This window comes from Belonocnema kinseyi, chromosome 2, assembly GCF_010883055.1.
Source record: "Belonocnema kinseyi isolate 2016_QV_RU_SX_M_011 chromosome 2, B_treatae_v1, whole genome shotgun sequence".
NCBI lineage: Eukaryota > Metazoa > Arthropoda > Insecta > Hymenoptera > Cynipidae > Belonocnema > Belonocnema kinseyi.
This window is the reverse complement of record NC_046658.1, coordinates 71722847-71737935: the sequence shown is the minus strand read 5'-3', so window position 1 is coordinate 71737935 and position 15089 is coordinate 71722847. Positions and strand designations below refer to the sequence as shown.

Below are 15089 nucleotides of genomic sequence, written 5' to 3'. Positions count from 1 at the left end.
CCGACCGCATGCGCAGTAGGGACGACGTTTCCTCTTCGTATATTCTACTATACGAGAATCGTCCATCCGACTGCATGCGTAGTAGACACTACGTTTGCCCTCTGTAATTTCTACTAAACGAGAATAGTCCGTGCCACCGCATGCGCAGTAAACACTACGTTTCCTCTTCGTATATTCTACTATACGAGAATCGTCCATCCGACCGCATGCGTAGTATGCACTACGGTACTGTGAGTAGTAATACGGACTAGACAAGCGTTTAGTAAATTCAACCGCTAGCTTAGTCTATCCATTATATACTACTCCGTTTAGTAAATCTCACCCTAGCTGGGATGAGAGCTACCAAACATTTTTCTCCGTGTTGCGATAAAATATATGATTTTGCATTCAAGAAAGAAAAAAATGTAACCAACTTTTAAATTTTTTAAAAAGACGAATTTTCAACCAATTTGTCGAGTTTTCAATGAAAAACACTTTTCAATCAAGAAAAAATAAAAATGACAACTAAATTCTTAAATTTTCAAGCCAATAATATGAAATTTGAAAAAAATCATTTTTAACCAAATAGTTGATATTTCTTCGAAAATAGTTGAATTTTCAACCTGATAATATAATTGTTACACAAAAGCTATCAATTCTCGATTATCAATATAATATTAGATTTTTCTAGCAAAAATAATGCACATTTAACCAAAAATAGTTGAATTTTCATATTGGGTTAAATAATCTAGTTCACATTCAAGCGGAACACACAGATGACAATAAGGAATCAAAATCTATGTACTGATAAAAATGCATTTTTTGAAGTCAAACATGAATATTTTTCAATTCTGTTGAAACTACTGAACTGCTTTGATCCCTGAAATTAAATTAAATAAGCATTTGCCATACAAAATTATACACCAATATTAAAATTTGAATGTATTTTCCTTGGATTGGCTAACATTGCACTTTACCTGTTCGATTTTATTTTAAACAATTAAAATTGTATAGTATATTTTAGAGAATATATTGTATATTTAATATAAAAATAGGGGGGGGGGGTTATTTTGTAGGTGACTTTATAGATTATATTTATCAAGATGAATAACCAATCACTTGTTCTCTTATTCGGTTGAATCTTTTACGTCATCCATGAGCACGTGCTGAATTTCGAAAGCTTATCACGCTCAATTGATCAACGAAATGATATACACATTTAAAGAAAGACCTGTCAAAATCGCAAGTTCCCTACTGGGCATACAATACAACCTTTGAGATTTTAGCTCACTCTTATTTTACTACTAGTAGTATCAAAAGAAATTCTGAATTTAAACTCTTCCGAAATATAAGTTGAAAAAAATCAAAATATCAATGCTTCTAAATCAGAAACAAATTCAAATTTGGGCGATTCAAACTTGCAAATTATCTACTTACATTACGAGGCTTAACATTTAAAAACAAATAAAATTGAATTATTCTAAATTAATTAAGATTGGAAATAGAGTAACAGTGAATTAAAATGATTCAAAATTAAAAACAATTCCCAACATCCAATTTTTAATCATAATAATTTCTAATTTAAAATTCTTTTGTCAAAAAATCTTAGGAATAAATAATAGCTGTCCTTGAAAAACGTCTATATGTATACCTTTTTCAGTGAATAGAAAAGAAACAATAAAATAAAAAAAGAATTTCATTCTCAAATATTTCAAAATATTACAAAAGGTCAAATGTGGTTTTTCAAATCGTTGTACTTTTAACACTAAAAAGTAAGAAACGTGAAGTTTTTAAGTAATTAGCGGTACAGCAGAGTGGTGTTGACGCTGCAACGAGGCTCGACATGTCGCTTTTTTCTTTCCAGAAAACAATCGTAGATACAGATAATATCAGAAGAAAAAATGTTTTAAAGAATAATAAGGGAAATCTTATTCTCACTAATTGAACCATAGATGAAAAAATGAATATGTAATTAATCATCTTCGAATTATTGTTTTTCTAAACTGGAATGAGAGGTATCTATTTTCTAATTTCTGATATCGAAGTAAACTCATAGGAAATAATTTTCGAGGGAATTGCAAATGAGATTATGAAAATGGTTAACCGAAATTTAATTACAAATTTTCGAATATTGATAATTGTAATGGCTTTATAATTATCCCAAGTGAATCAAACATTTTATTATGAAATTATATTCTGAGAAAATGCCTTCATCCCATCGACAAATCATCATATAAAGATAAAAAGAAGAAATTCTTCAGTCAGACTTTAATTTATATGATTGTAGTGCTCAATGACTTTTGAAATGTGGTTTAATCTAAGAAAATACTTAAATATTTGAATTTAAAAATTCAAATATACGTTTTCTTAAATTCTGATAAACTTTCGTTGAATTCAGATACTTTTTTTTACGTAATTTAAGTTTACTTCTAAATTTAAGGTAAAAAAAATTTTGAGTAGTAACAGGGTGGTCGCAGGTCAGGAAAACCCAATAATCAGGGAAGAGTCAGAGAATTTTATTGGTCATGGAAAATCAGGAAAAAGTCAGGGATTTAAAAAAAAATATTGCAAAAGTCACGGAATTTCTCTAAGCAATACTAGAAGAAACTATCAAGAATTTTCGGTACTGATACACAGCCAGTTTTAGTAACTTTTTTCTCGAACCGCTTTTTAGTCATTTTTTAAAATATGTAAACCCTACAGTCATTGAATCTTGAATTAATAAACGCTCCGAGAAAAATGTGTCTTTAAACAAAAACATCGTCCTCTCGCTTGTTTTGTTTCGAACCACTTGAAAGTAGATTTTAGTAATTAGAAGGGATTTAAAACAATTTTAAATATTTTATGGTATTTTTGAAATATTTTTGAGTATTTTAAAAGATTTTTAGGAATTTTTAATGGATTTAAATTATTATTGAGTCACGAGATTTTTTTTTACAGAATTTAAATGATTTGAAGGATTTTAAAAATATTGCATGGAATTTTAAAGAATTCTGGAAGATATGAAACGATTTTACAAGACCTATACGTTTTTAAGATATTTTGAAAGATTCCAAGGGATCTTATTAGATTCCGTCGAGTTTCAAAAATTTGCAGGGATTTTCAAATATTTTTTGTACTTAATTTGAATTCATCTGGAATTCACTCTAAATTGTCATTAGTTTTTCTGAATTCTTTTTATTTTTTTCAATGGATTTTTTTTGTTTTTACTTAATTGTAAAGTTTAATCACTTGAATTTTTATGAATTTAATTGAATTATTCTCATTTGCCTTAATCCGTCTAAATTCAGGGCAATTTTTCGAAATCAAAAGCAGTTTTTTAATTTTTCTTTCAATTTCAAATTGTTTTAATCCATTTATAAAAGATTGTATATTAGAAATTTTACAATTAGTCACTTTCTTGATTAGAAATAAGTCACTTCTTCGGTTTAAATAGGTAACTTGTTCGCTTTTTTTAAGTTAATTTGACTGTTGCAGGCCTGGAAATAATAAATAAAAAAATTTATAAATTTAAATTCGACATTGGTTTATTCGATTTCTAGAAGATTAAAAACGATTAAAAACGTTACACGATTAGAATGTTGGTCTCTAAATGTTATTCATCCGAGAAAATAAAAGAAATCATCAAGTTTTTCGAAGACCCTTAATAAATAATTTAAGTATTCTTTTTCACGGTGTGAATAAAAAAAAAATCTTACTGTTTTGTAACTGGTGCATTAACGTACGAAATATCCGGACATTTAGGTCGAGCCTAAAAATAAAAATCTTTACCATGTTTGGATCAGAAACATAAATATTGAACACGCAATCACGAATATACCTTTTTATATTTTAATTCTTTGCATATGATTTTGGTCGTATAAATTATTATGTAACGCCACGAGACTCTGACTTATTGATTGTAATGATTGAAGACGGCTGTATAACACGTGCGGTAAACGGAAGTCCCTTCAAGTAAACGTGTGAACATTGAAATGCGAAATAAAAAATTAGGAAATGGTGAACACTTAAGCTTTAATGAAAATTACTTATCTGGGCAAGAAATCTCATTTCTCATTACGCTTGAGTCTATCTATAATACTAATCAAATTATCACTTAACATCACCATTTATATCAAATAATTTCAATTTATTGTTTAGAGAGTCTTTTCATTACAATTAATCTCCGTTCCATTAACTTTTTTCTCGTTAGAAAGTCAATTTCATAATCGAAAAAGCTAATCAAATAATTAGAGCGTTTACAAGACACACGCAAGCCACCGACAAATTTGGCAGTCGATTCATTCATTATCAGGGTTGAACATTTGCGGCAGGAAATGAGTCATGTGAATAAATAAATTTAGAGATATATGAATTTGGGATTTAAACCAAAATTTGGAAAACTGGAAGATTGAATTTGCTGTTTAAAAATAATGCTTTTTTCAGATATGTCAAAATATAAGAAATTAATTGATATTTTTGTGTTTTAGAATGTGGTGGACAATCACAGGCACGTTTGGTAATATTTTGCCAATCGATTGGAGCAAATCTTATGCAAGAAAGATGCACATGCCAGCCTTGAATCTCAATGAGGCTGCCCGAAACTTGGATAGGTGATTACATTTTTCACTTTAGATGATTGGAAAAATCGTCCTTCGATTTGTTTACAAGAAGGGAAATATTATTAGAGGACTGAATTTAAAAATAATTTAAGGGAGTGATTCTGAACAAAACAGGGTGGTACAAAAAAGGCTTCTGTGAAAAGTGAAAATGCTCCTCCATTTTTTTTTAATATTTGGAAAAAATCGAGCGATTTCTAATTGATGCATATGTCAATTAATGAAGTTTGTACACTAGAAGAACTCGGTTGTATGCTTTTAAGTGTTATCTAAAAATTTTATCAAGTTAAAAACAAATTTTTATTGTTCGTATCAACAAATCTGTAGAAAATAATTGGGACTATCATTCACGACATTCTTTTTTTACATTTTGATGTCTATAGGAAATCGCAAATTATTGTATTTTTTTGGTAATAATCAGAGATGTTATGCTGAAAAAAGAAGTCATTTTATATTGCTGTAGGCTTCACAAACTAAAATGATTTTTTGTTATGAACAAAAAAACTCATTAAAAGAAGATCATGTTTTGACTTTTTTTACTCATTATTTGACTTACATTTTGACCAAAAATAAAGGAGCGCCTTCAAATTAAAAAAAAAACTTTCTTCTGGATCACCCTAATGATTATTGCTGTTTTGTCCCATTTTTGTTGGTTATATATGGCTAATTATGACATAGGACAGTTGTATTTATGCTGTCTTTTTTATTATTTATTTCAGGCAAGAACTTGAAGATTTGAGCAGTGAAGACGAAGCAGTTGCAACGGATTTGGACATGCACGCCCTAATCCTGTCCAGTAGTACTGATTCTCAAAGTCCAGAAGAACCTCTTAAAACCGCAGAAGAGGTTCTTCGAGAAATCGACGATATCATGCAGGTATACCGAGAAAACGTAAAAATAAATTGAATTTTCTTCTCATTAAAGAAGTTTTTCTTCAAGTGTTGAATGCCTAATGGAACTTAAAAAAATTTATAATGAGATCTAAACCTCCAAAAGTCACTTTTTCAAATGAAAATATCACGTTAGTCACTTTTCTTTCAATAAATTAACTCATGGGTTAATTGAGAAATTTTTAATAGATTACAATAATTTGAAGGGAATGGTAAGATTCTAGGGTATTTTTAAAACTTCTACTGTATTTCAAGAGTTTTTAATTTGAAATATTTCATGGCATTTTAAAAGATTTTATAATATTTTTATAATATTTCTTCTAAATTTAGGCAATTCTACTTAATTCTGTCGATTTTTTTTGAAGTTTTAAAAGTTTTGATTTAATTGACCCCGAAGATTAATTGATAAAAAGATGAAAGGATTTCAAATATCCTAATGTGTTTTTTTAATCCCTTAGCATTTTCTATAGCTTTAAAAAATTTAAAGGGATTTCAAACAATGTGAAAGTATTTAAAATAGTTTAGTTTATTTTAAAAGATTACGAAGATTTTTTTTATTAATTTCAGTAATTTAAGGGAATTTCAAAGGATTTGAAATGATTGAGGGTATTGTAAAAGATTCCCAGGCGTTTTGAAGAGCTTCATAAAATTTTAAGAGATTTCAAAAGATATCAAAGAATTCGAAATATTTCAGGAAATTTCAAAATATTTCAAGAATTTTCTTAATTATTTCAATAGTTTAAAGGAATTTTAAAGTCTTTGAAATATTTTAGAGCATTTTAATAGATTCTAATACATTTTCAAACGATTTAAAGAATTTACAGGGGCTTTTAGATTTAAATAATTTTAAGGAAACAAGGGATTTTATAAGATTTCCGTGGATTTCAATGATTGTAACGGATTTTAAAAGCCCTGAAGGTATTTTAATACTTTTTCCTGGATTTTAGGAAGTTTCATCAGATTTCATGTAATTTTACAATATTTAAATTGAATTAAAGAATTGATTCACAAGTAGTGAGGAATTTCGTAGGGCTTTAAAGATTTGAAGAGCTTTTAAAATTTTTTTGGCAATTTATTTAGATTTCGTTCTGAATTTTCATTAATTTACCCTGAATTTTTCTAAATTCTTTGTAATTCTCTTGAATTTTATAATTCACCTGAATTCTTATAAATTCATTCAATTCCATTTAATTCAATGGATTTTTTAAACAAACTTGTAGAGTTTTTCTTTAATTGACCCTGAAGTCTTTTAATCTGACCATGAATTCTTAGGCATCTTATCAAATTCTTTTAAATTGCCTTAAATTTTTATAAGCTCATTTCAAAGTTACTCCAATTTTACGGAAATCAATAGAATTTTTTCATTTCTCAATTTTCTTCCAATTAATTTGAATTCTTTTGAATTTGACTTGAATTATTTTGAAGTTTTATGAATTTATCCTGAATTTGTCATCGTTTGAGCGGGAGAAAATTCCCTATGAACCAACTAATCTTTTTGAAATTTTTTTCAGGAAAGTCCCATGGAGAGAACTCCTGATTCCGAGGACTCTCTTTTAGATACTGATGAAGCTTTAGAAAGAAGCAGAGAAGTTCTCGGTTCTCCACTTAACGACAAAAGTAAGACAAAGTTCTGGCAGCACATTTGTTAATTTACGAAATATATAAAGTGATTTTTTAAAAAGATAAAAGTAAATGAAGGATATTGAAGTTTGCCTTTTTATTTATAGAATTGCGACAGCTCACTTCTGGACAAATGACTGAACTCCTGAGTGAAATGGAATCCTTAGTAGGAGCTCTGAGTGAAACTCTCATAGCCGAACTTGCCCTTCGAGATGAACTTCAAATCGAAAAGGACCTAAAGAATACATTTATTTCTTTAGTACTTGCCATACAAAATCGCCGAAGAGCTCATCACGTGACAAAGAAGAAGAACCAAAATATACCAAAAATGGTGCCAAATGGCACCAGTCCCTTGCCACAACATAGATCTTTCCAAGAATCTAAGGTGAGGCAAAAATAGAATTCCTAACTATATTTCACTATATTTCATTATTTATAATACATTATTATTTTTTATTTATTTTATTTACGTTAATTAGGAAAAGAAGCATTCAAAACATTTTGAACAAAAATATTGATAAAAACAATTTTTCAATTTAAAAAATAATTTATTGTAAAAATGTTTTGTAATCACATCTGAAATTTTGTTTAAATGTCCATATTTTGTCTAATTCAGTATATTTTTGCTCCAAATTAATGGGAGTCTTGCATTATGGTAAAAAATAAATTTTCACGCGTTTTTTTGGTCAATATGTTTTGTCAATTTTACTCGAAAATTGTCTCATTGGACGCCACAGTATAACTTTTTTTCTATAACTTAATAAAGGCAATTTCATGGTTAATGCTTGAAGAAATTTGGTGTAAAGGTCACAGTGAACCTAAAAAACTTTAACCTACAAAGGATATTAGAGTAAGTTTTTTGCGGAATATTATTCTTACATAGTATGTGTATATTTTGCGCAAAAAATAGAATTTTGGTTATAAAAAAAACAATTTTACTTAAAGGTTGTCGAAAAATAAATATAGTCAAAACAGTTCTACAAAATTAAAAATATATATAACTGTTGAATTTATGAAGGGTTATATATTCCTTTAGCCCAAAATGTAATTGAAAAAATATCTAACTTTTTCTTTTTGAAGAATTTTCTCCTCGGGTGTTCGGATATGTTTGAGCAAAAGTTGTTGAAACATTTTTTTAATTATCGGTTTATCTCATGTTGTAATTAAATGACACTGGCATGATTTATAAATAAAAAAATAAAAGTTTAACGTTTGGAAAATAATTTTGAGATCCAAATTTTGTATTTAGAATTTTTGTTGGTTGAAAAGTACTTTTATGGCAACAAAAAACAATATCTAATAAATATCATCTAACTTCAAGGATATTTCTGTTAAAGTTTGTTGAAGCTTATGGTATTAATTTGGTTTTGATACGGGCGCAACTTTTAAATGCTTATTTTTAATGTCAAAAATACGATATCAAATTTCGCATAACATTTTTAATTTAAAATCGCATTTTTTGGTAGTTATGGAGGGGCAAAGGAAAATAAAAAAAAATGTTTTTCTCGAAAACTGTTCATCCAATTCTAATGAAAAAATATATTTTGCGAAAACCAATGAGAAACTTTTCCAGAAAAAAAACGGACTAAAAGGACGATGATTTTTGTTTAATTACATTTTTTAACCCCGATTCGTCACTAATTAATTTGGGGGAATTGGGAGGTATAAATAGAAAACATTACTTCAAAAAAATATTTTTGCTCGTATTTTTAGGCAAGTTTAACAAACAAAAAATCCTAATTAGTCTCACTGACATTTATAACATCTGGTTTGTTCGTGAAAATCGTTCCATACGTTTACAAGAAAAGTTACTTTTTATAATTTTCTTTCCCCCTACATAACTTTAAAAAAATTAAATTTGAAAGTTGAAATTTGCAGGATTTTGTATTCGCATAGATGCTAATATATCGTGCCATGAAATACTTGATACTTGCAAGGGACAATTTTACATGCTTGTTCCGCTGGACCCTTATAATTTATTCTATAGTGTTATCTTTCATATTAAAATATTTAATATATTTCTATACTTTTAAATTAAATTCCAAAAATTATTAAGCTGAAATTTTTCGTTTTGAGATATAGCCATAAATTTTGTTTGGACAGTCCTGTTATTATTTGAAAAACCATAATAAGGATTATTGAAAACTTTGAACTTTTTAATGTATACCAATCAAATGCATTTGACAATATAATTTCTAGATTTGAAAACGTAATGAAAAAGTCAATGAGCACTTTTTTTTCTTGTTCACTTTTTCATCGAAGTCTTTTAAATATTTAAACACTAAAATAGGTCATATTAAATATTTTTAATACATCGATTTACTTGTAAACGAAAAATAAAAAAATAAAAAAATTGAGATGAAAATGTTTGTTGTGAGACAACTAAAAACAATGTTGGGGTATCCTGTCATTATTTGCAAATCCGGGATAATTGATTTAAAATGTAGAATTTTTTAACTTTACCTTTTGTTAAATCAACATGTTCGATTAATTTATATATTTTTTTTTTGTAAACAAAAATGAAATAGTTAGCTATTAAGAAGATATTTAGTATTTCTTTCAGAAAAGTTTAAAGGTATATTCTGTATTTAAATATTGAATAATAGTTATTAAATATATGTAATGGAATAATTAAAAGTGAAATTAAAACCAACATTTTTTTTATTTTTCAGTACTTAACAACAGTCATTCCATACCACACAGACAGTGGGCCTCCAAATAACCAGGCATTACAAGTCCTCATAAAAAGTAATATCCTCCTCGCTATTTTAAATATAAATTAAAAATTGCAATTAATATTTCACTGCAAATTAATAATACTCTTATTTGTATTTTTTTTTTCTTTAGTACTGAAGGCAATTGACGAAGATAGCCCTACTGTGCCTACGTTACTCACAGACTATATTTTGAAAGGTAGAACTGAAAACCATGTATAACACTTTCTTAATTAATCAAAAATTATGATACTAATTAAAAATTATCTTTCAGTCCTGTGCCCCACCTAGTGAGACTGCAAAAATTCTTCATCTTTGCAAAATTAAAATAAACAAAGGACGAACATCAAGAATCGTATAATAAAAATAAAGAAAGATGCAATCTGCTCTCTTCTTCTTGCCAGTGCGCTTTCAGCCGTTGTTGTGTCGCGCATGTTAAAAAAAAATTTTAAACCGATCGAACTTGCTTCTAAGCTATTGTTTTGATCACATTCATCTCTACGGGCTGCTTAGAAGTAAGAAAAAAGCTCCCACTGATACTCTTTTCTAGTCTTAATTTATATTACAGTAGTTTGTACAATTTTTTTTATAAGACTTATTACTGTCGATTTAAATTTTCCTCATATTTGAGGCGAAGAAAATAATTCTACAGCCACATCTCCTCATGAGATTTTATCCTGATTTTAATCTTAATTGAGTTAATTTATTAAGTTGACTTTCGTAATACCTATTGAGTTTTGTAATTTTTTGTACATAAAGCGTTCCGGATAAATTATATTATATATTTCGCAGAAATTTGAGACGTGATAAATGTATATCTTATCAATTATTGCTTTAGGGGTATATCATCTGTAATTGATTATCCATAGATTATAGTTTCCACACAAAAAATGCATAAAGATTATTATATAGTGCAAATTGTTGTAAGCCAATGTATTTAGGAATAATTTATTGAAACATGATGTCACGTGCAAAGATAAATAAACCTGAAGATAATTCTATTTATGCAGAGTGTTTTTTTTCAACTGATTCTTTTCCTATTATCAGGGTGGCATTTAATTTTCAAAGTTTTCAAAATAATTAAATTTTAAATGTTCACAATGTTTCTCGCAATATTTTAAAAATTGTAATTTTGAACGGGAAAATGACAGTGATGTTTTTGTAAAAAAATTTATATCCAGTCATTTTGAATGTAACTGTATAGTGCGTGATATGATACTTATTGATAATATATTTATCTTTTTTTAAATTTCTATAATTTTAATGCAAAGTTATAGCTTTGAATGTACTCTAAAACAATTTAATCTGAGACCTTGAAATTAAAGTTTTTTCTTAATTTAATTTTTAGATTAATTCTTGGAGGTTTCAGATTTTCAGTTGAAGAATATTGTAATTTCAAATTCAAATAATTACGAGGGCTGTTTGATAAGTCAGTGACTTTTTGAATAAGAGAGTTTTTTCGGCAAAAAGCGTTTTATTTCTCAACATAATCTCCTTTTAGTACGATACACTTAGTCCAGCGTGTTTTCAATTTTTTTTCCTTACAAATAATAGGTTTTCTCAAGGCCCTCAAAATAGGCGTTTGTTTCGGTGATGACCTCTTCATTCGACCCAAATCTCTTACCGCCCAGCCATTTCTTCAGGATTGGAAACAGGAAATAGTCGCAGGGGGCTAAATCTGGAGAATATGCTGGATGAGGTAGCAGTTCATAGCCCAATGTACGGGTTTTCGCCATCGCAACTACACACGTGTGCACCCGTGCATTGTCCTGATGGAACAGCACTTTTTTCTTCAACAAATGCGGTCGTTTTTTCTTCAAATCAGTATCGAATCTATCCAAAAGCTCTGAATAATATTGGCCGTTGATAGTTTTACCCTTCTGAAAATAATCGATGTGAATGATACCACGTGCGTCCCAAAAAACTGTGATCATGATCTTGTTGGCCGACAGACCCACCTTGGCCTTCTTTGGTGCACGTTCACCCGAAGAAACCCACTGTTTCGATTGTTCCTTGGTCTCTGGTGTGTTTTGATAGATCCACGTTTTGTCCACGTTTACGAAACGGCGCAAAAACTCGTTCGGATTGCGATTGAACATCGTCAAACACTCCTTTGAAGTGGTCACACGGTTGAGCTTATGGTCGAGTGTGAGCAATCGCGGCACCCATCTCGCAGAGATAGTTTTTTCATGTCCAAATATTCATGTAAAATGTGATGTGCCCGCTCAGTTGAGATGCCTACAGCCTCAGCCACCTCACGTCCTTTCACTCTCCTATCGTCCAATATCATTCCATGGATTTTATCGACGATTTCTGGCGTGATGACCTCTTTTGGGCGACCTGAATGTTCGGCGTCACTTGTGCTGGTACGACCACAACGGAACTCAGTAAACCACTTCTTAACCATTGAAATTGATGGTGCAGAGTTCCCATAGTATTTATCAAGCCTTTCCTTCGTTTCAGTAATGGTCTTTTTACGTAAAAAATAATGCTTAATCAGGACACGAAATTCACTTTTTTCCATTTTTGTTAAAATTCACGAGGTTTTGTGCTTTCAATGGCTGTCAAACACAAACTAAATGACCCAGCTTGCTCAAGATTTAACAAGAGTCTATTCATAGATGGCGATGACGAAATAAAATGCTTATTTGCTGAAAAAATCTCTTATTCAAAAAGTCACTGAATTATCAAACAGCCCTCGTATTTAAAATAACAAGGCCATTCCGATAGTAAATATTCCAAAATTACATATTAAAAGCGTTGATAGCCTGTCTTGAATTTGATCATTTTAGATGTAAATATAAAGCAATTTCGAACTGCAAAGCTTAACACTGTAAAATTTCAGAAAATAGAATCATATTACATCCATCTTCTTGTGTATGATTTATTTTAATTTTCAATGTAATATCTTAAAATTTTCCGATTTTTAGGCCAGGGGTCTCCAAAGTAGATCATGTATCTACTAGCGATTCCAGGCCAATAGGTCGGATCTACTTAGTTTTTACCCAGAATTGTCAAAACCCTTTACCTTATTTTTTGCCGCTGGGAAACCTTAAGCTCCAGACTCTAAAATTGATTTTATGAAATAAAATAATTAATTTTTAGTTTTTGTTACTTTGATACTGTTAAATAAAATACTCAATGCATTTATAATTTTTTATACTTAATAAAATAATTAATTTTAAAATCCATAAAAACAAATTTTTCAAATATTAAAAGTTTACAAAATTGTTAAATGGACTTAAATAATTGATTATATTATTATATCTAACAGGTACAATAAATTACCATTTTTACGATCTGATAATACCTATGGAACAAATTGTTCCCCTTCAGTTGCGATAGCGTTTTTCAAAACTTTTCTATTAAAAATTAAAAATTACTTTTTTTTTCAAAGTTTTTTCGAATTATTTCATCTTAAAGCTGTATAATTTAAAAAATTTACATTTTGAGAGGTAAAAATGACGAAAAATTAATTTTTTATCGTAGAAAAAAAATGTGTGGCATCAATTTCAATTTTTTTAAATGTAAGGAAAACTTAAAATTCTACAATTTAAGCAGCTTTGACTTTGAAACATTCAATATACTTTAAAGTAGTATCAAATTAAACATTATTTTTATTTAAAAGCTCTAATGGCATTTTAAATTACTTTGAATTTTAAGTCATCCATTTATTAAGTTTTTAATTTTTTTATTTTCGAACCCTTATTCTGAAATAATTTTATTTACAGATTCTTGATTAAAAAAAAAAAACTCTTAAATTTTGAACGCCTTCAATTTATTTTTGACCACTTATTTTTATTATTATTAGTAATTTTAAAAATTATTTAGTATTATTAATGTCAAAAACATTTATTTCTGAACAATCATCGGCAATTGCTTAGTTCAAACACTTCAAATAAAATACTTTGTATTTCAAGCTCTGTCAAGTTATACCAGAAAAAAGAGTTCACCGAGCCCTTCCAACTGGGATTTTTTTTCAAAGGGGTCATAAATTTTCTCTCAGTTTCCCGTCGAAAAAATGGGTTGATCTTGAATAATGCCGAGCGATCCTGGGTCACGCTGCACCTGTAGGTTGTGGAGAATTTAAGCGAATCATTTCAAATTGAAAAATATTTTATTGGAAAATTTCAAGAGTGAATAGTAGTTTTAAAGGAATTTTAACTGATTACAAATTTAGAGTTCTGAATTTACATGTTAAGGGCTCAATTAAAATGTTTCCCTTTCACAGGTATTAATTTTGCAACTAAAATTTAATTGGATAAATTTTATCAAGTTGAATTAAAAATTAAAAAATATTAGTTTCTAAGTGATTTAAATTAACTTAAAATAATTGAAATTTTAAAGGGTTTGACTGTAAAAAGTATTAATGCTACAATTTTGAGTGACTATACATTTTTTCAGTTTTAAATAAAGTTCGCATTCGTTAAGTTTCAAAATTCTAGAATAAAAATTTGGTTCATTTTTAATTTTTCCCATTTAACATTACTATTTAGTTTGAAATTGTTTTTAGTATAATTCAATTCATTCTTTGACTTTATATAAGTTTGTCTAATCAGCTTTAATGTAAAATCAAATTATAATTTCTTTATGTAATAACAATTTAAAATTTTAGAATTTCTGAACCCTCGACTTTGAAAGATTCAATTTAGTTAACAGTATTAAATTGTCAAATCTTAATCGCTTTGAATTTAGGATTCGTCAAATTCAAAAGTTTTCAATTTTTAATTATTTGATTTTGAACGCTTTTAATTATAAGTAATACAATTTCAATTCCGCTGAATTTCAAATAAACCTAATCTTAAAATATTACATTTATAAGGTTTTGACATTGTCCTATTTTCTACATTTTTAATCTGAAATCATTCAATATTGTGATACTTTAATTTATAATAATTTTTTTTACTTTGTAGGGCTTCGATTTAGAAATTATAAAATTAAAATTCTTTTTCGTATAAAATTATCCAAAATCGTTCAATATCTTTTAAACATTTTAGAAGCCTTCAATTTAAAATGATTAATTAATGATAACAAATTTAAAACATAATATTAAAAAATTGGTTTTATGATGAATTTTATAATTTGCATAGTTTTCATGTTTGAAAATAAAAATCCAAAACCATGAATGCGCGAGTGCATTTACTGCTAGTGTCTAATAAAATGCATCCCTGCATTTAGCATTTCTTCTGGAGACGTTCAATGAATAAGTTTAATTCAATTATTATTCAATAAAGGATTTAAAATGGTTTATACTTTATACAAAAAAGCTATTTTTTATATAATAAATT

The 15089-nt window shown here is 28.2% G+C and overlaps 1 protein-coding gene across 1 annotated transcript in view; it reads left to right on the top strand.

Annotated features, from left to right (window-relative positions):
- The window catches only part of LOC117167632 (fasciculation and elongation protein zeta-2), a 40061-nt gene extending 29255 nt beyond the window's left edge, over positions 1–10806 (top strand). Inside the window, exons 3-9 of the mRNA XM_033352708.1 lie at positions 4449–4571; positions 5297–5453; positions 6979–7084; positions 7195–7472; positions 9760–9835; positions 9935–10000; positions 10076–10806. Coding sequence (XP_033208599.1) covers positions 4449–4571; positions 5297–5453; positions 6979–7084; positions 7195–7472; positions 9760–9835; positions 9935–10000; positions 10076–10092 — 823 coding nt within the window. The 3' untranslated portion in view covers positions 10093–10806. The remainder of the gene's footprint in view (positions 1–4448; positions 4572–5296; positions 5454–6978; positions 7085–7194; positions 7473–9759; positions 9836–9934; positions 10001–10075) is intronic.
- The last annotated feature ends 4283 nt before the right edge of the window (positions 10807–15089 follow it).